Here is a 27031-nt window from a genome sequence, read left to right on the forward strand (position 1 = left end):
ATTACATAGATATGTTCCTGTCTTAGATGGGTAGTACAGCTAGTATATCTGTATCTGTTAGAATACATAAGATTAGAATTATTAATCCCAAGTGGAAATTCATACTTGTATTGTGTGATGGACGACACATTCATGGGTGGACATCCCGGCCAAGAAGGAGTATGGTTCCTTAAGTGGATGGGAGGCCAGCCCAATGCCACCACAAGAAACATGACAAAGATTATCCTGTCTCTCCCAGAAGACAGGAAGGAGATGCCAATGCCAGGCTGGGTTGAACCCAGGAACAATACCCAGCCAGGGGGACAGTATAATGGAAGGATAGGGGTGACAATGGGCTCCACCGAAACAATTCCTTGGGCAATGTTACCTCTATGTTACTCCACGGCACTCCGGATATTGTAGTTTCCTACAACAGCCTTGTTGGGTTCCATGGGGCCACAAGTGGGTGCTGCAGGGATTACTCATCCCTTCCTTATGGGACTTGAGCCAGAAGTGCTTTCATCGCGACATGCTGTAGCCCCGGAAGTATCCCTAGGTGCAGGATAAAAGAAGTTTCTCAAACTCATCCAGGCGAGTCAGATTCAGGTGGAAGTGGCCAAAGCTTACTTGGGAGGTAGAGAGGAGGAGAAGGGAACAAGACAGAGTGGAAGGACTTGTGTTTATTGCACCTTTGGAACCTCTGTGGAATGTAGTTGTATAAATAAACACGTTTTATTTAAACAAGACTTGTTTCTGTGAGGTTGTTTCTGGGGTTGGGTAATCTCTGGCACTCTCTACTGTCTACAATATGTACATGTATCTATATATATAATGATCCTGTATATCTTATAGAGATGGGGTTTCTGCTGTATGCTACTCAGTTCCCACATTTGCTCATTGAGAGCTGTTTTGTAGGGTTGACATTAAGTCAGATTCATTTCATGTGATTGTAGGACTTTGCTCAGTGTACATCTTGTTTCCTGTCCACTTCATGATTTATATAGACTAAATTGCAAGTTTTCAGGAATATCTATTTTGGGAACTTAAGTGTTGCATCTGTCTTTTTTCCAGGTGAGATTATACATTTGGTGTCATCAGAATGTCATGTTCAGTGCTCACTGGAACAATTTTCTGATTGTGATGCTGGTGGGCTGAACATTATCACACTGAAATCTGAAGATCACTTCTAAACGAACATGGATTGTTCCCTACAGGCAGGGAAAGGGTGTGCCTCTGCTCCAGATGGAGGAATTTTGGGTCTTGTTCATGAGGGAATCACTGGTATAGATAGATAGATAGATAGATAGATAGATAGATAGATAGATAGATAGATAGATAGATAGATAGATAGATAGATAGATAGATAGATAGATAGATAGATCTTTATTTGTCTCCAGGGGAAATGTGAGTTTCTATGAAAATGCATTATATAAATTATTAAATAAATTGATATATATACTGTATATATACAAAAATATGGTCTGAACACACAACAGAATGTATAAAAGAAAAGTATAAAGAAAGAAAACCTCAAACTTGGCAGTCCCAGTCCTAGTGAAGCATTAAGCAGGTGACTGCTGTCTCTTTAAAGGAATAATTTGTTGGCTGAAAGTCCTCAGAGTTAGTGTATCAGAGAGGGGATTGTGTAGCATTGTTCATAATGGCACTCAGTTTTGTTTTAATCCTCTCCTTTGCTACCAGTTCTAGGGGTTCAAGAGTGTGTCTCATAACAGAGCCTGCCCTTTTAATTAGCTTGTTGATTCAGTGGGCCTCTCTGGAAGTGATTTTACCAGCCCAGAACACCACAGCATAGAAAATCGCACTGGTGTTCACAGAGTTGTAGAACATGTGAACGAAGTCATAACCCACATTAAAGGAATGTAATCTCCTATGAAAAAAGGACTTGCTCTGCCCTTTCTTATATAGTTCCAGTCCAGTCTGTCATTGATGTGGACTCCCAAGTACTTGTAGGAGAGCACTTCCTCTACATCCAGTACCTGAATGTGACCAGACATTGAAACAATTTGGTGCAGTGAAGGTTGATAAGCAGTTGCTTGGCTTAAATTGCAGACAATTCTTTCAGCACCAAGAAACACAGTTCTGTACCTGAATCGTATTGAATCTTCTATTCAAAAAAAGTGAAATTCTCTTTTAGAATAGGACTTTCCCTTCAGGTCCAGGTATGCATGTAGTTCCTCTTTGCTGCTCTTCATTCAGTTCTGTTATTCCTTTTTGTAATGTGATGAACACAGTAGCTCAAAGAACATTAAATGTGGAGCTTGTTTTAGAAATTATTTTGCTACTCTTAACCATTTAAATAAAAAGAGCATCATGTTTGCATGGTTAATAACAGTGTAATTAATTGACTAGCTACACTGGCTGGATGACCTACAGTACAGTTTCAAAATAGTACCACAAGTAATTAGTATGCAACAAAATAAGTTGATAACAATGCTCTGTATTTAAGAGTTCAGTAATTGAAAGATTAACAATGATGTGAATAAAACAAATAAAGTTTGTAAAAAAATAAAACAGGAAAGATTCAGTTTGTTACATATACCTTTGCTACATGCTAATATACTGTAGATAGAGTAGCAGTGATCGACTTGAAAGCTATGCCTCAGCCACTGTACTTACAGGATACAAAAGTATTTATGAGGAAACACATAATAAAATGTCATTTGTCAATCTTGCTGGATATTCATGTAAACAGGAAAGAGGGTTATTGAATCATTTCACAATCTGACGTGATCTCATTATGATAGCACTTTATGACCATTACCATACAATAACTTTAAAAAACACACACTTCTACATTTGAAGCACAGATGAAAGTAGCAGCCTGATGATTTCTCAGAAAGACACCCTGAGGCCTGTCAAACACAAGTTTTAGTGTTAATTTGAGTTTCTAAATTGCCACGGTCTGAGTGTATATGTGTTAGATGGATTGATATACCTCCTAGGGTTAGTTCCTGTCTTCCACTACATGCGCACATTTAGAAAATGGATGGATGTATGGATGAATTTTGACACCCTTAACAGCAGAGAGAGACAGCTTTATGCACAAACTATCGAATGTAAACCAGAGAAAATACAAAAAAATAAAGAATAAAAGAGTATATACTAAAATATGCCCTGTGATCTTATTAAATACAGTAAGCATCCATAAAAGTATATATATGAAAGAAAAAACAAAACTGTTTAAAAGGAGTTACTTAATCTAAATAGATAAAATCATCTTTGGCAACTTGCAGAAGAGGCCCAGAATAAAAACTTTATGCCAGTGTTCTCATTACAAAATATTGTATGTAAGCCTGCAGGCTTTAGCTGGGAGGCTCCAGGATGTAATTTCAGATTTAACTATCCGAGCAGGGCAATTTATCAATTTCCATTTGCCAGAAGAGCTGTGATAGTGAAGCCAACTGGAGTTTTCCTGAGGTACAGATTTGCTGAATTTCTGGAAGTGTCAAGTACACACGTGCTGTTCCACACATAAGTATGGAATACGTTCTTTTGCTTGAACCACAAAAGAGGCCCATTCAATCAGTGTGTGGGTAGTTATAAATGTGTCAGCAAACACTCCAGGTTCATTTCAGGACAAGCACTTCTGTACTGTTTTGCAGCTTTTGCACTTATTTAACAAAACAATGGCTGCCCTCTGAATTACCAGCCAAAAGCACTACTCATAAATTTAATGTCTTTTTTTTTCCTGAGAAGGAAGGACTAGTGTATACCTCATTCCAGTTTTAGAAAGTGAAAAACTTTGGCCTAGAGTTTTTTTCTATTATTTGTTTCCTCACATAGTACAAGACATGCAGTTAGAATGATTGATGATTCTGTATTAATCAAGTATTAGTGAGTGAGTTAGTTAGTGACTGTGTGTAAGAATGCCCTGTAATGGACTAGCCTGCTATTCACACGTAATTTCTAACTGTGGGAACAGGTACAGACCCTGGTACCCTGTAGCTTTAATAAGAATAGAGCTTGCTTCAAAAACAGATTATTTTTTAAAAAATCTTACCAAGAAGTCAGGCATGAATGCCAGATGAACCTCTATCTCTGCAATTTCTTTTTTTTTAATTGTAACTACTTAGCCTTCAATGAATTACTCAAAAAGAAGTTTTCTTTGGTACAGAGTATATGATGCCTCCAAATTAAACACCTAAATCAAACAGAATAAAAAAAGACCTCATTTGGCCATTCTGATTGAAATTCACAATTGAAAAGTGGATATTGGAGGGGCACACACAAGCCTTGACCAACCTGATGCCACTCTGCACAAGCAGGCACGCATGTCACTAACCATTCACAGGCTAATGACCAGACGGGTTTCAGTTTAAACTGCTATTCAAACTCTACTCAAAAGGGAGCAGTGGAATGATGAGTTCTTCAACCATACTAGAAATACAGCATTTTCTATAAACAGACAACACGTGGTAGAGACCATTTTGCAAGGGTTGCATTTCATTACACATGATAATTTATTATATTTTGTGTTAGATCACCAGAGTGAAAAGAGGCAGCAGCTATTAGTTCTGCACCCATATTACAATTAAATATCCAAGCTGGGGCACACTCATACATTATCATAGAAGGACACTTTGGGGCTGATGAAACTTAAGAACGAAATAAACAAAGCTTCTCTTTGCCTGGTATAGACCAGGAGGTTCACTGCTACTGTGTCGCTTATACAGCACGTTGATTATACCAAATTCTAAGATGTCTAAAGGCTCTTTTTGGGCTTTCTCCTGTAACTGACATACTATTTGAATGCAATGGGCTGTAGGTCCAGTGAAGTCCTATGTTTACAGTAGCAAATGTCAGCCAGTATCCTGAAGCCATTGCTATTGCTCTTCTTGTTGCTACCTGAAAAACCTTTGCCTTGGAACTAGAGAGGGTGTTTGAGCGATTTGGCATTCCTAAAGATATCTTAACTAATCAAAAAAAACCCCACTGTACACACTTACAAACCAGTTAAGCAATGAAACTGTTTTAAATTAATGGACCAGACTGTGTTGACTCATATAACATTTATGATTTAATCAAACTCACTTATGGTCATGAACTCGCTAGTTTTTAAACTGAGGAAACATGAGGGACAGACAGAATCAGGCCAACACCTAAGCCCTGCAGTATTTTCACCCTGCCACCCGAATATTAACAAAATCCCAGGAAAATGCTCATATAGATTAAACACATCGATCACACAAATATATAAATATTCCTTATTTACTAAAATAACTACTCACAAACACAGTGAAGAAAAATAATGACAAAAATACTAAACAAAGACCATGAACAAACCCCTATACAATCATATTTACAGTCCCAGAAAAGTTATTACTGTAGGCAATGGAAGTGGTTCTAGAAACGTAAATAGTGCTTAAAGGGTGGAAAGATGTGTGGAACACCTCCTTTTAATAAACTACTAAACTGAATAGTAAATACATTCCTACCACCAGAGTCCAAAAGAATTATAATCTTCGTAGGTGCATCTCTTCTCAAAGAGCATCGGTGGAGTGGATTAGGAGGAAAAAGGACCCACCGCCATCCTTAAATCTGGTGGCCGAGCACCATCTCCTTTGCTATGAATGTGCAGTTGATAAACGTTTTAGGGGCTACTGACAATGGAAAATGGTACAATCAAAAAGTCCTGCCACATCCTTCTGTTCCGGTTTTATCAGCACAGTGCATGCAAAGCACAGATTACAAATCCGACAAGCCCCTCTGCATCAGTGCAAACCTGATTAAAAGGACAGATCCCAATTTACAAATATGAACCACAGCAACCAGTGTTGTTATTCACATTTAACAATCACTCAACAGGACGTGACCCTGTAGTTAGGCTATAGCGGGTTGGATAATGGTTGGATGGATATATATATATATATATATATATATATATATATATATATATATATATATATATATATATATATATATATATATATACAGGTACATATTTATTTATTTATATATTTATTTATTTATTTATATATATATAGCTGGGACTTGGAGTTCCGGATGTGCCACTAGGGGGTGCTGCAGTAATCAGTGAGCCCTATTTCGTCAGGGTTCTGCCACACCTGTGAGTACTTCTGGATCATGCTATTTGGACCACCTGGAGCACTCCTAGTTACAGCATAAAAAGGATCGCCTCAATTCATTTGGGGCACCATAGTTGGGAGGCCGACTGAGAAAAGAGTGAGAAAGAGAGAAAGAAGAGAAAGAAAGTGCTGTGGAAAGTATTATGTGTGCTTTCAACTGTGCTGTGCAGGTGGGAAATAAAACGAAAGTATTTCCCACAGAAAAAATAAAAAATGTGTTGCTGAACTTGTGTCTATATCTGTCTGTGTTGGGTTTTGGGAGCTGGTGTGCCCCCTGGTGGCCACTATATATATATACATATATATATTTGAAACTATATTATATATTATATTGTGAGGTACCCCATGTATCAACATAGTTTCCTGAGCAGCACTGTATTACGTAAATGTGATAGTGCTCATAAAAAATTTTGGATGCTGCTAAATCTCTATAAAGCAGAAAAGCTACAGTCTCAGTAATCTATGCATGTATACTGTATATATCTTATTAAACAGTCATTTTAAGTAGATGACATATTGCTATTGCTTCCTATATTCATTCTTTCAGAGAGCAAAAGCTCATACCTTAAACACTAGGCCATGTATTATTTCTGTTTTCCCAAGAAAAATAAAATCTTTGTATAATGTACACCCAACAGGCCACTTTTTCTACTAAACACAGATGTTAAGCATCTGGCCAAAGTGCTTCCTTCTATTATTTCACAAGGTCAAATTGGATTTGTTAAAGGCGGACAATTACTGCCAAAGCCTTGACTTGTGTTCAGCTTAATGCATACCTCAGCAGCAGCAGAGCTTCCTGATGTGGTGCTATCTTTGGATGCAGAAAAAAATGATAAAAAAATGAGTTGAATGGGTTTACTTAATAACAGAAATGACATAAATCTGTGCTTGGACTCTGTTTATCTGCATGGATTTAAAGTAACATACTCTAGCAGAAAAGATTTATTTCATGTAAATAATATAAATTCTGATTTCTTTGTTGAAGAATATGGAACCAGACAAGTGTACTCTTTATTGCTAATAGTTTTGGCTCTATTATCAAACCTCTTGCCATCTAACTGAGGCAACTATTGAAGAATTAGGTAACTGTAATAGAAGTATCTGAACTAAAAAATATGTTTATGCAGATAACAAGCTCCTTTATGCTACTGATTCATACTCATTTTGCTTTAGCTCCATACAAAAACTCCATCATATGGGGTCAATTTATCCTTGTTCATCATCCTAGCACAAAAACATTTTAGTAGTTGGAGGAAACCATAGGATCCTCCTCTCAGACATGAAACAGTCCTGTCACTAAGACTTTTTATATGTAAGCAATTTAGAAAAAACCTCTAAAAGAGTTAAACACTATACCACTGTGCTCCACAGAAGAAGGCAAGTTATAAACAACTGTGAACATGTTTTGCTTGCCTTCCATTTCTGTTGTATTATATGTATCAAACAACTGTGGGGTGGTAGAACGTACTGCACTTATGAAGATTTTTATCATTGTTACCGTATTTCAAACATGATTGCAAACGTGGAGCTCTTTAATTATAATGAATCAAAGAGCTACTCACTCACTGTAAAGCTCCTCTAGGTTTGCTTCAGTGGAACAGCTCTTTATGTAGCTGTTGGGGACTGGAAATTGAGAGCTTTCTCTAATATTTAAGAATAAATGTGTAACTACAGGTGACGCAGTGGTAGTGCTGCTGCTTTGCAGTAAGGAGACTGTGGAAGATTGTGGGTTTGCTTCCGGGTTCCTCCCTGTGTGGATAGCGCTTTGAGTACTGAGAAAAGCGCTATATAAATGTAATGAATTATTATTATTAACTATTAAAAATCATTAACAGTAAATTAGCAACCAGGTATTAAGATAAAATTAAAAAAGAAAAAAAAGTTGTAAAAGACATGTCAGTTTTCAATCATATTATCATGCCATAATAAAAAGCAGAAAATCACCTTGCTGTCAACAGTGATTTATTTTTAAATACTAAAGAAAGCTTTAATTTTTGCAGTCACTGAGAGCTATATATAGTGGGTTGCATGTGTGATTATTTCACTTTTTGGCTATTTTTCAGACTGTGGTCTGAACACCAAAAGACAACAGGGACCCTTGTCAAAAAAACAAAACAAAACCCGAAAATACAAAGCCAACAAGGTCTTGATACTGTATTAATATCTCTTCCCCATTTACACTTAGCAATTGTTTGTTTTTAAGATGTGAATCCAGAACTAATGGTGAGAGTGGACAACATTATGGCTGAGTCTATGCCAAGAGAAGCACAAAATGGTGGCAAACTGTGAGTAAAAGAAGCATAAATTGAGTTTTGCAATATCAACACCATAACAATAACTACGTAAATAATAAAACATCCCAACTAAAGTGAATCTGTAAAATCAAAAAATAAGATTATGACACTCTCTAACTATTATGGTTATCTTTTTCATTAGTAGAAAAGTTGTTCTGCATCAGTTTTTTGCCATAACTAACATCATTTTAAGCTGTTTTTGTCATATTTTTTATAAAGCCTACTGTCATTGTCGATAATATATTGTATAGGAGTTGAAGAAATACGTCTTCCTCTGCACTTTTTTATATCCTTAATAATTCACTGGTCAGATCTCCTATATTTATTATTGATTTTCTTTGTTGATGTAAATATCCCGTGGTATATGAAGTATACTTTTAAGCACTTTATGGTCTTGAGTGAGAATTGCATAGATTTTGAGATTAAACAAGTTAAGCAGTGAAAGTGCCAAATTTATGATTTAATCTACTTTCCCACCCTCACTTACGATCATGAACTCTGGAGATCTTAAACTAAGAAAACATGAGTACAAATGGTCTAAATGAGAGTAGTCTCTATATCTGCGGACCTGAATCTCCAATATCTTTACACACTCTACAGGATATTTAAATGAGCTCCTCCAGTTTCCTAGTTTGTAACACTCATCTTCTCAAGGTCTGTAGCGCTGCTAGAAACAGGTGTAAATACCAACATCAACATCAAACAAGGCTAACATTACAACAGCCTCGTTTATACAATTTCTGAATGAAACATTCATATTTTTGTAAATTATTTATGAGATAGATAGATAGATAGATAGATAGATAGATAGATAGATAGATAGATAGATAGATAGATAGATAGATAGATAGATAGATAGATAGATAGATAGATAGATAGATAGATAGATAGATAGATAGATAGATAGATAGATAGAACTTTATTTGTCCCTGGGGGAAGTTTAATTTGTTTTACTCTTGCTGTTTCTTTCTTAGTACCAGTATTCTCTGTCAATTGCCTAGAGTTAGCGCAATAACTTGCCTTCCTATTTAATTTGCTTGATATCACAATGAAATAACAACATAAACTGAATTGAAACTTTAGTAATGTTGGGAATTAGTATAGAAGCAACTGATTACACAAACTTGAAGAATTATGTCATTCTGGAATCTTCTAGAAGGTTTACAAGGAAATGTGACATTTTAGAATGTGGAAAAGTAAATTGGTGAGCTTCAGAAGGTTCAAGAAAAGATATGTAAGAGAAAACAGCGCTTGTAACTGAATATTTCAGATTAGAAAATGAGATTATGTGTCATTTAACTTTGTGCATTGTTCTTTGTGCAATGAAAAGTCCTGTTTATTATACTTAGGACTTTAAATACGTTTGACTAGTTTTACATAATACTTAATTCAGGGGTGTGTTTCTTTTGTAGAGTATACAATTTATCTAAAGACTACTGGTGAAAATTAAAATACATTGAAAAATGGTATGTAAAACCAGTTTTCTGTTAGATGTGTTCAGTCTGCCCTCATGCTTTGAACAAGGAACATGGGGGCTCCACCTATTGAAGCAAATAAACGATGTCCATCTTTGAATTTCTGATATAACAATAGCGCATGACTCTTCTGTATTCAGTATTTTCCGCAACAGATGCAAGCATTGTCAGACAAATTGGTTTATTAAGTAGTTATGACGAAACAAAACAAGACCTGAAAAAGCAATAGGCAAAAACAAGGGATATGGTAGAATGACAAATTACAAAAATCTACAGTGTTCAAAGACTGAGCTAACTGTAGTGCAGAGTTAAGTACTGAGACCTAATGAAAGGATGTGATGTCAAAGAAACCAGACGGAAAGTCACATATTACTTTATTGCTATTTTAATTACCATCTTGCTAAAAGAATTTGCCAGATTATAATGTTGTGGATGTTGGAGGTGAGCAAGATAGAATGATACTATCAACCATTATTTTTGTCTTTTGGAGAAATTGCACTAAAATTAAAATGCTAAAGGATATTCATGACAACCATTTTAAATGATAAATTAAATTAGGTTATATGATTTCATTTTCCTCAGGGACGCAACATTCTGATAGCACAAAAGCATTTAGCAGATTTTAGAATGTTGTCTAATCACACAACATTCTCAGACATTTGCAAACCTTATTGGCGATTGCAAGTTAAGATAACAGCAAATACAGAATATAGAAATACATCTGTTTGTGTGGTTAAAATAGTTAAGATGTACCAGATGGTGGGCAGGGCAAATTAATCCACTGACGTCTTTAATGCTCCTTCCTTTTATTTTTCTATTTATTTTCTCAGATTTCACACGGTTACGATTTTATTTATTTTAATTTCTCATTGCTTGGCTCACTGCAACACTGAGTATAAGAACACATTTAACTGGCAGTGCCTTACTTTATGATTTATAGGAATGGCAAACTAATTGGATAATTAAGTGAAAGCGGAAAAAGGGGAAAAAAATGAAAGCCTGAATAAGGTATTGGGAAGCCATGAGTGTTAGTGGAGAGTAGAAAGGAGGGCTTACTGCTTCTAGCTGAGAACACAGGAACCTGGGCACCTTAGCATACTTTTATATTCAGCAGATGCAATTTTAAATTGACCTGGCCCATGCCACTGTGCATTTCTAAAGCATTATGGATGCAATCCAGAAGATTATTTAACCTGAACTGCACTCTTTATTTTTGTCTCACTGGGACACTGACTAAATAAGTATTTTCAGGAAGCAAGGTACTATTGCTTTGATGTGTGGCTTTTGCTATTTTGAATGGGAAATCTGATTTTAAGCTTATTTTAATCAATGTTTATTTTAACAGTCATTGTACTGTACATTTGTGGGTGTGGTGTGGTGGGGCTGTTGCTGGCCTGAAAGTGTCAAGCCAGCTGGGAAATGCCATGGGATGTTTATTTCTGCTGTATTTGTTTAGCATTCAATTATCATGCATATGTCTTTCATTAGTACTAATTCTTCATTTCAGTCCTAATTATGCCCTCATATACTTTTCTTTTCCTGCTTAATTTATTATCTTTTGGATTCATTTTGGATTTTAACTTTTTTCTTCAGAGGCTCCTGGAGATAAAAAGGGGACATAAACCCAGTAATGAGTTGTTAAGCATAATTTGGGTAATAGATTTATGGTTTAAATCACACCCAGTTAATATCTCTTAATTGAAACATAGGGAATAATCCTATCTAACCCCCCGTCATGAAAACATTTTATGGCCTTTAACTGTAACAAACAGTAAAAGGTCAGAAAGCACCCCAACAATGAAATAACTCATTGTCTCAGAGGCCTTGAGGCAGCATCTCTGATGCAACACTACAACTACATCTTCGTCTCTTGTACAATATTTTGCAAGCTTTTATTAATGTTTCCTTGGCTTAATTAAAATATAGTTCAGAGGTTTTAGATGTTGGGAACATTATCATGATGTGCTATGTTTAGATAGAATGAGAATGTTTAAGGGACACCAATGAAAATAAATATAGAGAACATCGTCATTTTTCACGTATTCTGAGATATTCTCACCTTTCCTTTGGTCTTTTTTATCATAAGCAGTTATAGTTATAGTCCCAAAGGTATAATGTCCTAGTGAGCTGAATGACTTCAGGCCTGTCGCCCTGACGTCACATGGGATGAAGACCATGGAGCGGCAGTGGTGCTGTAAGAATTATGTTTCTGGACTTCTCTAGCGCCTTCAACACCATCCAACCTCTGCTCCTTAGGGACAAGCTGACAGAGATGGGAGTAGATTCATATCTGGTGGCATGGATCGTGGACTATCTTCCAGACAGACCTCAGTATGTGCGTCTCGGGAACTGCACGTCTGACATTGTGGTCAGCAGCACAGGATTGCCGCAGGGGACTGTGCTTTCTCCGGTCCTGTTCAGCCTATATACATTGGACTTCCAATGCAACTCGGAGTCCTGCCACGTGCAAAAGTTCGCTGACACTGCTATTGTGGGCTGCATCAGGAGTGGACAGGAGGAGTATAGGAACATAATCAAGGACTTTGTTAAATGGTGCGACTCAAACCACCTACAACTGAACACCAGTAAAACCAAGGAGCTGGTGGTGGATTTTAGGAGGCCCAGGCCCCTCATGGAGCCTGTGAATATCAGAGGTGACTGTGTGCAGATGATGCAGACCAATAAATACCTGGGAGTGCAGCTGGATGATAAATTGGACTGGACTGCCAATACTGATGCTCTGTGCAAGAGAGGAAAGAGCCGACTATACTTCCTTAGGAGGCTGGTGTCTTTCAACATCTGCAATAAGATGCTGCAGATGTTCTACCAGACGGTTGTAGCAAGCCCCCTCTTCTACGCAGTGGTGTGCTGGGGAGGCAGCACAAAGAAGAGGGACGACTCACGCCTGGACAAACTGGTGAGGAAGGCAGGCTCTATTGTAGGCATGGAGCTGGATAGTTTGACATCTGTGGCAGAGCGACGGGTGCTGAGCAGGCTCCTGTCAATCTTGGAGAATCCACTGCATCCACTAAAAAGTATCATCTCCAGACAGAGGAGCAGCTTCAGCGACAGACTGCTGTCACTTTCCTGCTCCGCTGACAGACTGAGGAGATCGTTCCTCCCTCACACTATGCGACTCTTCAATTCCATCGGGGGGTTTGGGGGTAAATGTTAACATTATACAATGTAATTGACTGTTATACCTGCCTCGCACTCTCCACCTTGCACTTGTTAACTTCCACTGTGTTTTTATCACTCTTTAATTAATATTGTTTTTTATCAGTATGCTGCTGCTGGAGTGTGTGAATTTCCCCTTGGGGATTAATAAAGTGTCTATCTATCTATCTGTCTATCTATCTATCTATCTATCTATCTATCTATCTATCTATCTATCTATCTATCTATCTATCTATCTATCTATCTATCTATCTATCTAGCTATCTATCTACAGTGCATCTGGAAAAAATTCACAGAGCATCACTTTTTCCACATTTTGTTAGTGTATGTTACAGCCTTATTCCAAAATGGATTAAATTCATTTTTTTCCTCAGAATTCTACACACAGCACCCCATAATGACAAAGTGAAAAAAGTTTACTTGAGGTTTTTGCAAATTTAATAAAAATAAAAAAACTGAGAAATCACATGTACATGAGTATTCACAGCCTTTGCTCAATACTTTGTCGATGCACCTTTGGCAGCAATTACAGCCTCAGGTCTTTTTGAATATGATGCCACAAGCTTGGCACACCTATCCTTGGCCAGTTTCGCCCATTCCTCTTTGCAGCACCTCTCAAGCTCCATCAGGTTGGATGGGAAGCATCGGTGCACAGCCATTTTAAGATCTCTCCAGAGATGTTCAATCGGATTCAAGTCTGGGCTCTGGCTGGGCCACTCAAGGACATTCACAGAGTTGCTCTGAAGCCACTCCTTTGATATCTTGGCTGTGTGCTTAGGGTCGTTGTCCTGCTGAAAGATGAACCGTCGCCCCAGTCTGAGGTCAAGATCGCTCTGGAGCAGGTTTTCATCTAGGATGTCTCTGTACATTGCTGCAGTCATCTTTCCCTTTATCCTGACCAGTCTCCCAGTCCCTGCCGCTGAAAAACATCTGCACAGCATGATGCTGCCACCACCATGCTTCACTGTAGGGATGGTATTGGCCTGGTGATGAGCGGTGCCTGGTTTCATCCAAACGTGACGCCTGGCATTCACACCAAAGAGTTCAATCTTTGTCTCATCAGACCAGAGAATTTTATTTCTCATGGTCTGAGAGTCCTTCAGGTGTCTTTTTGGCAAACTCCAGGCGGGCTGCCATGTGCCTTTTACTAAGGAGTGGCTTCCGTCTGGCCACTCTACCATACAGGCCTGATTGGTGGATTGCTGCAGAGATGGTTGTCCTTCTGGAAGGTCCTCCTCTCTCCACAGAGGTCCTCTGGAGCTCTGACAGAGTGACCATCAGGTTCTTGGTCACCTCTCAGACTAAGGCCCTTCTTCCCCAATCGCTTAGTTTAGATGGCCGGCCAGCTCTAGGAAGAGTTCTGGTGGTTTCGAACTTCTTCCATTTACGGATAATGGAGGCCACTGTGCTCATTGGGACCTTCAAAGCAGCAGAAATTTTTCTGTAACCTTCCCCAGATTTGTGCCTCGAGACAATCCTGTCTCGGAGCTCTACAGACAATTCCTTTGACTTCATGCTTGGTTTGTGCTCTGACATGAACTGTCAACTGTGGGACCTTATATAGACAGGTGTGTGCCTTTCCAAATCATGTCCAATCAACTGAATTTACCACAGGTGGACTCCAATGTAGCTGCAGAAACATCTCAAGGATGATCAGGGGAAACAGGATGCACCTGAGCTCAATTTTGAGCTTCATGGCAAAGGCTGTGAATACTTACGTTCATGTGCTTTCTCAATTTTTTTTATTTTTAATAAATTTGCAAAAATCTCAAGTAAACTTTTTTCACGTTGTCATTATGGGGTGTTGTGTTTAGAATTCTGAGGAAAAAAATGAATTTAATCCATTTTGGAATAAGGCTGTAACATAACAAAATGTGGAAAAAGTGATGCGCTGTGAATACTTCCGGATGCACTCTATCTATCTATCTATCTATCTATCTATCTATCTATCTATCTATCTATCTATCTATCTATCTATCTATCTATCTATCTATCTATCTATCTATCTATCTATCTATCTATCTATCTATCTATCTATCTATCTATCTATCTAAGAACAAAGACAATAGAACATGTATAATTCTATGCAGAAATATTCCTAATGAAGAACTGTGGCACAATTCATGTTCAAGTACGTACTACAATGAAATTCTTAATTGCATGTCTTCTCAGAACAATTAGGAAAGGTGTGAAACAACAGAAAAGAAGGCACACTCTTAAAAATACTGGCTCTTTAATGGCATTTTATGGTTCTTTACTGGGTTTTGTAGTTCCTTGTACAACCATCATTTGATCAAGCACCATGTCATTCTGGGAAAGGTCCTTTGCATGTGAAGTTGGTTCTTTATGGTTTGAAAAACTTCATAATATTTAAAAAAAACCTGAAATTGTTAATGTATGATAGATTACCTAGCAGGACACTAACAGATTAAGAAAATCTGAACTTAATCTGAGTTAGTGTATGTAACCTCTAATGTACCTTTTAAAATCAGAAACCCTTTGGTATTTCACAAATCTGTTACCTTGTATTTATGCTTACTGTATGAAGCCTATTACACACCCAAATAAATAAAGGTTATTTCTGGAACCTTCATGTGGATGAGTCTTTGGGGAAACAAAAGTGGTTCCCCTATGGCATTGCTCTGAAGAACCACTCTGGCATCTTTATTTTTAAGAATGCATAAAGATAGGATGGATTGATACTAAGTGGAAAGTTCAAGAATCTTATAAAGTAAGTCTTGAATCTTGTACTGTATTAACATACCACATAGCAAAAGAATATTGTATACTGAGTAAGTATACAATAAAGACTGAAATAAAATAAGACAAATCCATCTATTAATCTATTCACTGAACCTAACTGTTTAGATTCTATACCAGGAGGAATGGCTGTAAGCCAGGAATCAACCCTGAATGTGATGCCAGTCTGAGGCAGAACACACTGACACATGCATTGAAATGTGCAACATGATTTAAAAAATGGTGATCTATGAGCTCTGTACTAAAAAAAATCACAAAAACTGTACACACCAAGTTGTAAAGTAGCTAATATGGCAAATGTTATCTTAACTAAATATTAACACATACAGTACTTATGCAAGCTGTGCATTTTAGTTTTAACTTTAAAATATCAACTGACAGGGTAAACATCACAAATAAATATAATGATATTTTTCAACACATTTTGGTAATAGTATGGAAAAAATCCAGCAAGATGCTAACAAATGATTTCCCCTCCATCTCATATTTGCAGAGAGATTCAATACTGTCAAGACAAACATCCTTCACAATCTTCTTTTCCTATTTCGGAGGATCCCCATACACATAAACAAATTGTTCTTTACAAGAATCTAGACTCAACTATAACCTCATTTATCTGCAATTCAAGACGTTCACAGATTCAAAAGGCAACTCTACAAAGACCTAAAGCTGAAGGTGGCATGGCACTGCGTAACTTTCAATTTTATTACTGGGTGGCTACTACTGTACATCATTATATGCCCTGCTGTTTGCCCCAGTAAATACTATTATTGTCAATACACCAATAATCCAATTGTCCATCAATCACTCAGAATATGGAACCAATGCAGGACGCTCTTCATGGGCAGAGAAGCTTTTACCTGTTGCACTTCTACATGATAACCACCTTTTTTACCCTCTCACGCCCCTCACACACTATTTAATCTTTGGAACACTTAGAGAACTGTATATAGAGAATGTTTTTGTATCTTATGAACAATTACAGTTTAAATTTAACTTCCCATCAACACAATTTTTCTACTACTTGCAAATCAGAAACCTTGCTAAAAGGAACCTACACAATTTTCCATACCTCCCACCCATTTCTTTTCCGGAAGAAATACTGATCAATATTGAAGACACAGACAGCATCTCAACAATATATAAAAACATCTCAAAGTCTCTTCCTTTCAAAGATCCTAGGTTTGTAGGGAAATGATATTTCACTTAACATCTCAGAAAAGGAGTGGAGTAAGCCATACGTAGAATTAATTTACATGCAAAGTATTCAATAATGAAACTTAAAATCTTTCATCAATCATATTTATCTTGTTTAAAATTGTCAAAATGCATCCAGGACAAGATCCAACTTACAACTGCTGCAATCTAGCACTAGTCTCGAAGGTCCACATGTTTTGGGAGTGCACCAAATTAATATAATTTTGGACAAAAATCTTTAAATACTTATCAGACAGCCTTGGTGTCACAATCACTCCTAATAAAATTAACAACCAGGTTTGGTGTACACCCAAATGGGCATAAAGTGGACAAATTAATAGTAATTGCCTTTACTATACTAATAGCACACAGACTTATCTTAGCCCACTTTTATAACTCAATGGGTTACAGACGTTCTTTATTATTTGAAATTGGAAAAATTCTTAATTTTCATTTAGAAGACCTACTCAAAATGTTTTCAAAACATGGCAAGACCTAATTAAAAAAATTAGAGAAAGCATTCATTTAGGGGGAAAAGAATGTTTTTACATGTTTTATTAATTAATTAATGAATTTATTTATTTATTTTCTATGCTCTTGGGTCTTCTGTCTTTCTCTTGGGTGTGGGATGAATTTTTCTTTTGTTCTGTTAGGCTTTTGAAGTTATTTGTTGCATAAGTTCTGTATTTTATTTTCTTGATGTCTTTTTCTTGGGTGTGGGATGAACTTTTGTTTTGTTCTGTTAGATTTTTGAAGTTATTTCTTCTATAAGTTCTGTATTTTATTTTCTTGATTGTATGCTAAGTAAGAATAAAAAATATATATCTACAGACAAATAACTAATTTTACATTCACCCTCAAACTCTTTTGGTTGTGGGTAGAGAGTGACATTACTTGGAGAAAAGGTATGGACTCAAACTCTATCTATCTATCTATCTATCTATCTATCTATCTATCTATCTATCTATCTATCTATCTATCTATCTATCTATCTATCTATCTATCTATCTATCTATCTATCTATCTATCTATCTATCTATCTATCTATCTATCTATCTATCTATCTGTCTGTCTGTCTGTCTGTCTGTCTGTCTGTCTGTCTGTCTATCTATCTATCTATCTATCTATCTATCTATCTATCTATCTATCTATCTATCTATCTATCTATCTATCTATCTATCTATCTATCTATCTGAAGGCTGGAAATTATGGTACATGGCAGGATTAGTGCTTGACAAAACCTAAATGAAAGGAAAGAAGTATAAGGTAAGCTGTGACAATGCATGTTGCAATGAATGTGTAGAATAAAGTACACTGCTATACTGCAAGGGGGTAGCATGCCCTGTGTCTGTGTTCATCAACACAAAGAGAATATGGCAGTCTGGACAGATTACCCGATGGTTAGTGATGTTGCTTGACCCTTTGTAATAGAAAGAAGGCCCAGAAGAGAAAATTGCAAGAGGTTTCAACACATTGCTACCCTATGTATGGACCACGTAACACAATATTACTCCTGGAAATTTGTCTTTTTAAGGCTAACTAAAAGCTTAAGGATGCAGGGACACCAGGAACTGTTAAAGAGAATTGTAACCAGGTACCTCTGGTGGAATTGTAGAGGATACTTCCAAGCACAGAATGAATTTCGAGGCCTAGCTGGAAGTGACTTACAAGATAACATAAGCAGAAGTCAATTGAGTGTATATGAGAAAGAGTGGTCAGATTTAGGAAAAAGAGAAAAGAGAGAGAGACAGAGATGAGTGGTACAAGGGAGTCTGGGAAAGCCACATTAGAAGGTACAGTAAGTGAAGAAACCAGAAAGGCAGCAACTTAAAACTGTGCAGGTTGCACCAAGAGGCAGTTTGATTTACTTTCAGTTTCTGTTGAATCAATATGATTTGTTTCTCTCTAATTTGTCCCCTTTTGTACATTAGGCTCTCTTTGGCATTATTTCTGTTAAGATCATGTTTTTTTAGCATTATTTTGGGGTTGTTTCTTGTTCTTTGCTATTTTATGTTTATTGTGAATGTATTGCCATTAACTCATTTGTTACATGTCAAGTAAATTTAATAATGAATACAATGCATGTCTTATGAGAAGCACATTGTTTTTATTATGGATGTTGCCATGTTTGTGTTGTTTTTATGGTGTTGCTATATTTGGGTACTGGAGGTCATGATGGGTGATGTGATAGATTAAAAGTTGGAGTCTTAGATAGATAGATAGATAGATAGATAGATAGATAGATAGATAGATAGATAGATAGATAGATAGATAGATAGATAGATAGATAGATACTTTATTAATCCCAATGGGAAATTCACATTCTATCCTGGTATGCAAGTTTACTGACATTTCAGTCTAAATCTCTGCGCGTTAATGTATTTTTGTGAAAAGGATTTTGATTTTCGAGTTTGTTTTATTGACTTCAATTTAATGTTAGAGTTTTGAGGACTGATTATCTGGCACAAACCTAACTTTGTTTAAATGTCCCCAGGTTGCTATCTTTCATTACAATTATCTGTCTCGCTAGGGGTGTCATATCAATTTGAATGTAGTGAAGCTACCTGAGCCCTTGCACTACAAATTGTCAGATATTAATAGATTACTATTTTAGAGAAGGCCCAGACTGTGTTCTGGGTTGCAGGCAGTTTTAAACCATATACCATATATAAAAGCCCTGACAAAGGAATCACTGGTAATAGGTGCTTTTGTGGCAATATCAGTTTATCTGGGTTTCCAACTCAATGGGGAGTCATACTCCATAGTTCTCTATTGGGTCCTGGGCAGTCAACCTGGTAGTTGACAGAGCTGGATGACCCTCTGTCAAATAAAACAATGTATGGTAGAAGAAGCCCTGTACTGTAATGCTCAGGTGAAACAGGTGCCAGTAGGGAAAACTGCTGTGTTATATGCGGCTCCCTGTGAGATATTGGAGTGGGTAGACTATCTGGAGGATGTCTGGTCCTTTAGCAATGTGCTGCAGCTCAGAATTGCAGGGACCCTTGGAGCCACCAAGGTGAGTTCCAAGAGGACAGTGGCCCTGAAAATGATCACCATGATATCCCTAGAACCGGTGCATGGCTGGGATTTAAAAGCTTTTTTTCTGACAGTTCCTCAGTTATTATGGAGTTGTGTTAGCATTAAGAAGTGATAGAAATGCTGGAAGTGATAGTCATTCTAAACTGAACACTGAATAACTTAGTAAGTATACGGCTTCTGAGTATCCTCTTCAATTATGCAGCTCTCTGTCAATCATAAATTTGTAGTGGTGTCCGGATAAGTTGCCCCCCACATTTTGCCCCCAACACATTTCACCTTCACCCCCAGTAAATTACAAAGATATTAATTTAGTACATAATTGTATTTTATGTATTTTTTTTTCGCAACAGCATGTGATATTAGTTTTTGTAAAATTGTTTGGATTTGTTTAATCGAAATAAAAATGTATATACAGTAAGTTTACAGAGCGTTTCATTTAAGTGATGCACTATATGCTTTTTTATCATTTTGCTACAAAAATGTTTAAATTAGGAAAGTCAGTTTTGAATGCTGAGAACGATTATTCACTTTATTTTTTCTAGAAACTTGCAACACTCAAAACTTCTGGGTGTGGGTATTAGAAGTTACTGGGATGGGGGAGAAATATCATGGAGGCGAAATGTAGTGGGGGCGAAACGTGAGAGGTGAAATTTCCGTACACCGTTTGTAGTTCTCTACCAATGTAAATTGATTTGTCTCAGTACTCTGCAGCTAAAATACATCTTGCTTGTCACTGGAAGACCACTCAACTTGTTACTATAAACAACTGGATATCTTTCAAATTACTTTACCCTAAAGTGTCATCATCAAAGATCAATAATGAGTCTAGCAAATCAAGTGAAAACTGGAATAAATAAACCCAGTTGTTCAAATGCTGCTTCTATGTTGCCTTGTAAGGCAGTTTTGGCCCAATGCTGCTGTTTATCATTTTAGTGATTGGTTTCCTTTTCCTCCTTTTTTTCTGGACATTGGGTAATCCTATAATATGTGCATCTTGGCTCAAATTGAAATGATAAGGTTAAGTGTGTTGTTTTACCTTTATGGTTTTGTTCCTATTTCATTTCCTGTTGCTATTTTGTATTTTATTTAATAAATGAAAATAAGAAAATGATTACAAAAAGTAAGTAAGCTAGTTTCTTGAACTGCTCCCAATGTGTATATGCAGGTCAAGGAAAAGTAGCATGTTGCTATATTTGGCTTAATTTTTGCACAGTTAAAACATTTTATTCTTTTTTATTGCAGTTTCATTCACTTTTTTGGTGGAGACGAGGGTTGTTTTTTCAGTTGGATAAATGTTTAAGATGGATGGTGATTATCTGTAGTACATCTGTTAATCACAGGTATTTATTGAAATCTGAGCCATGACCTTATTTGTTCGTAATAAAACTTTGCATGTGCCTTAAGAAGTGGCATGCACATATTATGATTTTAAAACTCAAGCTAAATTTCTAGCAAAGCGAGCCTATTGCAAAACAACCACATAAAGTCATGACAAGACAGATAATTAAGTGAAAGAACTTCTGCTTGCTTTTGCTAGCTCTACATGTGAAGGACTGGACACAAGTTTGAATCCTGCTAAGGACTGAGCAAAACTCATAATTAACACAAGGAACACTGAGACATTCCTTGACACCTCCCATTTATGCACATAATAATTTGCTGTTGCCTTTTTAATGTGCCCAACACCTGCAAAGTACTCAGATATAGAGACTGTAGTGATTTAGCATAAAGTAGAATTACTGAAGTTGCAGTCATGCACTTCTCCTGTTCGAGAACATTGTGTTCATTTGTTGAGATTGAGGTCAATTAGAACAATATTGGACAAAACCATATTGAAAATGTTATTTTTTTATTGTGAACTTTATGATACATGTTTCATATTGCATAGTTTTTTGTCTTAAATGTATACATAAACTATAGTGTTACCAGACTTCCGCTGTGAAATTTCCTAAGACAAAGGGTCTTGGTTATATTGTCGATAAATGGATGTATCTAAAGTACTATGTAACTAACTAAGTACTTTTCTGTATACAATTTTTGTTAGTTTTTTAACTAGAGGCTAATATATTGAATATGCTACATGCAATTGGCAAAGAGTAAAAAATTCCTGCCGTAGATCAATTTGAACTTTTCATAGTGATTGACCTTGGCTTTTGTTGACAGTCATTGAAAAACACAATTTTACAACTGACTGTTCCAAGAGGTAATTAGTAGGAATAATAAGATTCTGGGGTATAAATATAATTTCTGCTGTAGCACATCTTGTAAAAAAAGAATCTAATTCTTTGATTTGTAATCATATAGCAATAAAAGGTTTTGGAGGCTTTAGATAAAAACAATATACACTAAATCATGGTTTAATTGAACTTATTATTACATACAGCATTGGTGTTTATAGGCTGCACATTTATGTTGCACATGCAATCATGTCAAGCACAGTACATAAAAGAACAGATGAAAAGAAATAATACGGTGAACTATCTACAATGTATACCTCTTACATGTTCTGTCTGTGCATGTTCTGTCCCTTTACTGAGCTGCACAAGCATTTAAGCTTTCCAAGGCATGCGCTCTTTCCTGGCTTATGATGAAGTGGTTCAGTACACTGTACTGCAAATGGGAGCATAGCTGAATGAGAAAAGGGGAGACCCCAGTCCTCCACAATATTGCATGTCCCACACTTCACTCTTCGAAGTAGATGTACTGTATATACAGTAAGTGTCACTGACAATCCAAGCATGACAACTCTTACACTTACCCCTGCCCTTCAACCTTATTTGTATTTGTATGTGTTTTATACTTTGTCACGAGGAGTAAGAAGAAGCCAGAAGATTAGGGAGTGCTGTCTGTACCCAAGGACTTGCTAGGTATGTCTTCTTTGAGCTTCACGAAACTCTGCTTCTGGTAGCAGCCTTCATATGGATAAAGCTTTAGCCCCATTTATTTGCACGATTCCTCCTTCACGGTGCTCAGCTGAAAAAAAGGCCACTGTGCCTAAGGATACCCCACTTGCTACAGCATTATTAACGACAAATATCGAAAAATAAAAGAAACATGGGATAGCTAATTTTATTTTTTTTTCTGTAATGCCACCAAATTTCATTCAAATCAGTCATAGTGTTTTTGAGATTTGGGCATATAAAATATTATACATTTATTCTATGCATAGCTGTGAAAGTAGTAGAAAATTGCTTTAATGCCAGAAAGTATTGATACATACTGTTAATAGTAAAAGGATCTCAATTTCCTGAATAAATGTTTTAATCATTTATTCTGTTGATGGGAGTTATGTGTTCTTGTCCAAGAAGCAAAAATAATCAGTGGCATGGTCCACTGTAATAGTAAATTTTAGCAAATGCCAATGAAGCAAAAAAGATTGGAAGGAGCTGTTCAGAATTCAGCTGCCGACTGATTTCTTCATTTAGCACGGACAAGGGTTAAGGTGGCAACTGGAGTTCCAATATCTTATTGCTTCATACTTTTTTCCATGATTGTTACCAGGTTCTCAAGTGTGGTTTTTCAATTGTAAAGCCTTTTAGGCAGCTACTAAGCCAGTCGCCTCAACCAAAATTATATAGTAAATCACTTTATTGGAAAAAGATATTCAAACACATCCAGTTCAAAAAGATGTGAGAATAAAGATGTTTCAGCATTGAAAGTTAATACGCCTGGCATGGTCAAGCAAAGTAGATCAGCAGGATTGGAAAAATGCATGACGCCAATACCAAGAAGTTAAAGCCCTTGTTGTAGGAGGTGGGGGTGTCTTCTGCAGGTATGCTGATACGAGAGTGGGTTCATTTCTCACGTGCATTGGTATAGTTTTATTCTCCATCTGATGGAAAATCAAAGGCAAAGATGACGGAACTGGGTATTCAACATCAGGGCCATCTTTGCCCATAAAGTGTGTTCTTTTTTGCTGACAATTTGGGCTATAAAACATACATTTGCCATTTCATGTCACCAGCAGCACTAGTTCACTGTGAAGCCCCAAGCAAGCCACTTTTCTTATAGAAATCTATTATTGAATCTGCTTAACTTAGTTCAGGAACACAGTGGCAGGAGTCCGTGTTAGGATCTGAGCGAATATTAAAACAATTTGTTTTACAATGAGCAAGTGAAACACCTAATTTTACACCTAGAAAGTCACTATATAAAAATATTTGTTTGAAATAGCCATGTATTCCTCCATTTTACAACCTACTTAACTCAACTTAACTTGGTCATGGTGGAACTGGGGCCTATCCTTACAGCTTTGGGGGAGTCACCAGACCCAGACTAGAAGCCAGTCTCTCATAGGACACATGTATATATCCATTCATTTAAAGTAATACCAACACACATGCGTGTTTTTAGAATGAGGAAGGAAAACTAAGCCTAGAGAAACATCTAAACAAACTGAGGCCAAACACTACACAGGCAGTGATCTGGCCAGGAATGGAACCCAGTCACTGGAGCTGGGAGCAGCAGCAGCATTAACCATTGAACCAGTGTGCTGTAATTATTTGAAATTAAATTATGATGATTAAATGTAGGAGAAGCACATTTTAAGAGAAAATAATTGACCTTTGAAACTCATTCAAACACCATACAAACACAACTCCACAAAAAAAACACTGAATTCATGGGTGCACCCTGGCAACATACTCTATAAACTACATAAGAGGACCATCTGCATTTGACAAACGGCATAAAACAAATAATATGCATCCGTGCCTTAGAGCCTTTGATGGACTCTTTTTTTTCTTTTTTTTAATCCAACTTTGTGTGGTCCTTGAGATGTATGCATTGGCTTTGCGATTGCCAAAGCTAATCAAATACTGAACTGCAAATAATTATGTCAAGGCAAATACATAGGAACATGGAAGACAATGGCCAAGAGTGTGCCTTTGCCAAGAATAGAGTCACTTAAGGGTTTTTCTTGGTATTTAAGGTTCAGTGAAAATAAGAGTAGAAGCACTGCCAAGAATGAGCGCACATGCAGCCAGCAGTTCCTTTGTGTGCCTATTGTTCTATCCACAGTAAGAATAAGTAAGTAACTAACTATGATGCATAAACTTGAAGATTTTAGTAAAATATGATGACACATTTCAATGTTTTGTCCACTTTGGGAAAAGTCATACAGGCCTCTTCACCTTTAAATTGAGAACTTTCAAACAACCACTCAGGTAAAGAGGTTACTGCATGAATAGTCAAGTCATCTATATTTGGCAAAAAATGCAAAGTAAAGTTGCCATTGTTTTAATAGTATATTCCATCCATCCATCCATTATCCAACCTGCTATATCCTAACATAGGGTCACGGGGGTCTGCTGGAGCCAATCCCAGCCAGCACAGGGCGCAAGGCAGGAACAAATCCAGCCAGCCCACAGCAGCAATAGTATATAAACCTAAGCTCACTTGCAAGGCTCAGAGTCAGGAAGGTGTCTGGTGTTTGACACTGTGTTACCAAATTATATTGATATAAATACATACATGCAGGGTGGACATGCATATTTATACTGAGTACTTCGGAAGTTCAAGGGCTGGTGTGGCCTGGCTGACATTCTTGGAAAAACAATTTATCTATAAAGGACAATTTAACCACTTCCTTTTTCTGCAGGTTAGGAAATACAACATAGACAAGCTTTAAAACTTTCAGCCTCAACCTCTGACAGTGACAAAAGTCACATTAGAAAATAGACAGGCACAAATATCATATAGAGTAATTATCAAAATATTTCCGAACTACACAACATTTATTCCAGGTGAAATCCAACTGAACATAACTTAATTCTCGACTATGCGACGGTAGCTGACTTCCCAAAAGACCGAGCTACCTGCTTGCCTGCAAATCAGTGATCAGATTTCCCTGGCTGGACATATCCTGCTTGCTCTAATTCACAGTTTTGGGCTTCTCAGGTATTGGACTGATGACAGAAATTTACACTCTTAAAAATAAACTGCAAAGCAAGAGCAACATTTACTCAAATACCTCCCAGAAAGATCAGACACCACATATGATGGAACTTAAGATTTTCTACCCAATCAAAACAATAAAAACAAACAAAAAAAATGAAAGTCAGAAGCGGTCGTAGAGCAGAATGACAAATAAATACACACAACAAAACAAATATGAGAAAACCCCAAAACTTACTGAAATAAAAGCCTCTCTCCCCACACACGAACTGAAGAGTGTCCACCAGCTCCGCTCCGCAGAGTGTCTCTGATCCGGCTTCAACAGCCTGACTCAGGCACACAGCACACAGCATCAAGTACAGTATATGGGTACATGAGAAGGAGCACATCTTAAACTGCAACCAATAAGAAAGGGAGATAAGCTTTTAATGCAGCGCAGCAAAACATGTGCAGAGCAAAACAGCCTTTAGCCCCACTACAGGCTGCTAGTACTTGTCTTTTTGTTTGTGTTTACTTTTCTGCTGATCAAGTCACCTTTACCTGACAAGAGGAAAATAAACAAAAGATATGGGGGAAGGGGTGTAGGATGATGATGATGGAGTTTCAACTAGTTGTATGTGGACTGATAAGTGGAAGAAAAGCATTGCTGGAGCAGGATGCCATCATTACTGCAGGGGAGCCCTCACAGAGTCAAATCAGGTCATGTCAATGTGCTGGGATAGAAGCAGCTCCACTCAAGATCTCAAGCATGCGCCTGTTGATATTTGTGCTGTATTGATTCTAAACCTTAAAGCTGGTAGAGTGTCTGCCTGTCAAGTTCCATTTATTACAGAGGTAGTTTTGCAAAACTCATAGTGAAAGAATGATTTAAAAAGTCTGTAATAACTGGTTTCTGTTTATTTTAGAGTGACAAGATTAACCTACAGCAACATTAAGCACCACTCCTCTTGTATTTCGACTCGGATTGCAATGAGGAAAGTTTGGTCGTGTCTGATTACCTGCCACAGGTGTTTCCAGGTCTGGGATCTACGTATTGATTGGATATCAATGAAAAGGGTGCATAACAAGGTCCGGTTTTATTTTGGGGGGTGCTGGATGTTTAAAAGAG

General features: G+C 37.1%; 1 protein-coding gene across 1 annotated transcript in view; it reads right to left on the reverse strand.

Annotated features, from left to right (window-relative positions):
- The window catches only part of igf1 (insulin-like growth factor 1), a 90043-nt gene that overhangs the window by 61903 nt on the left and 1109 nt on the right, over positions 1 to 27031 (reverse strand). Inside the window, exon 2 of the mRNA XM_028816555.2 lies at positions 26162 to 26318. Coding sequence (XP_028672388.1) covers positions 26162 to 26318 — 157 coding nt within the window. The remainder of the gene's footprint in view (positions 1 to 26161; positions 26319 to 27031) is intronic.

Source organism: Erpetoichthys calabaricus, chromosome 1 (assembly GCF_900747795.2).
Source record: "Erpetoichthys calabaricus chromosome 1, fErpCal1.3, whole genome shotgun sequence".
NCBI lineage: Eukaryota > Metazoa > Chordata > Cladistia > Polypteriformes > Polypteridae > Erpetoichthys > Erpetoichthys calabaricus.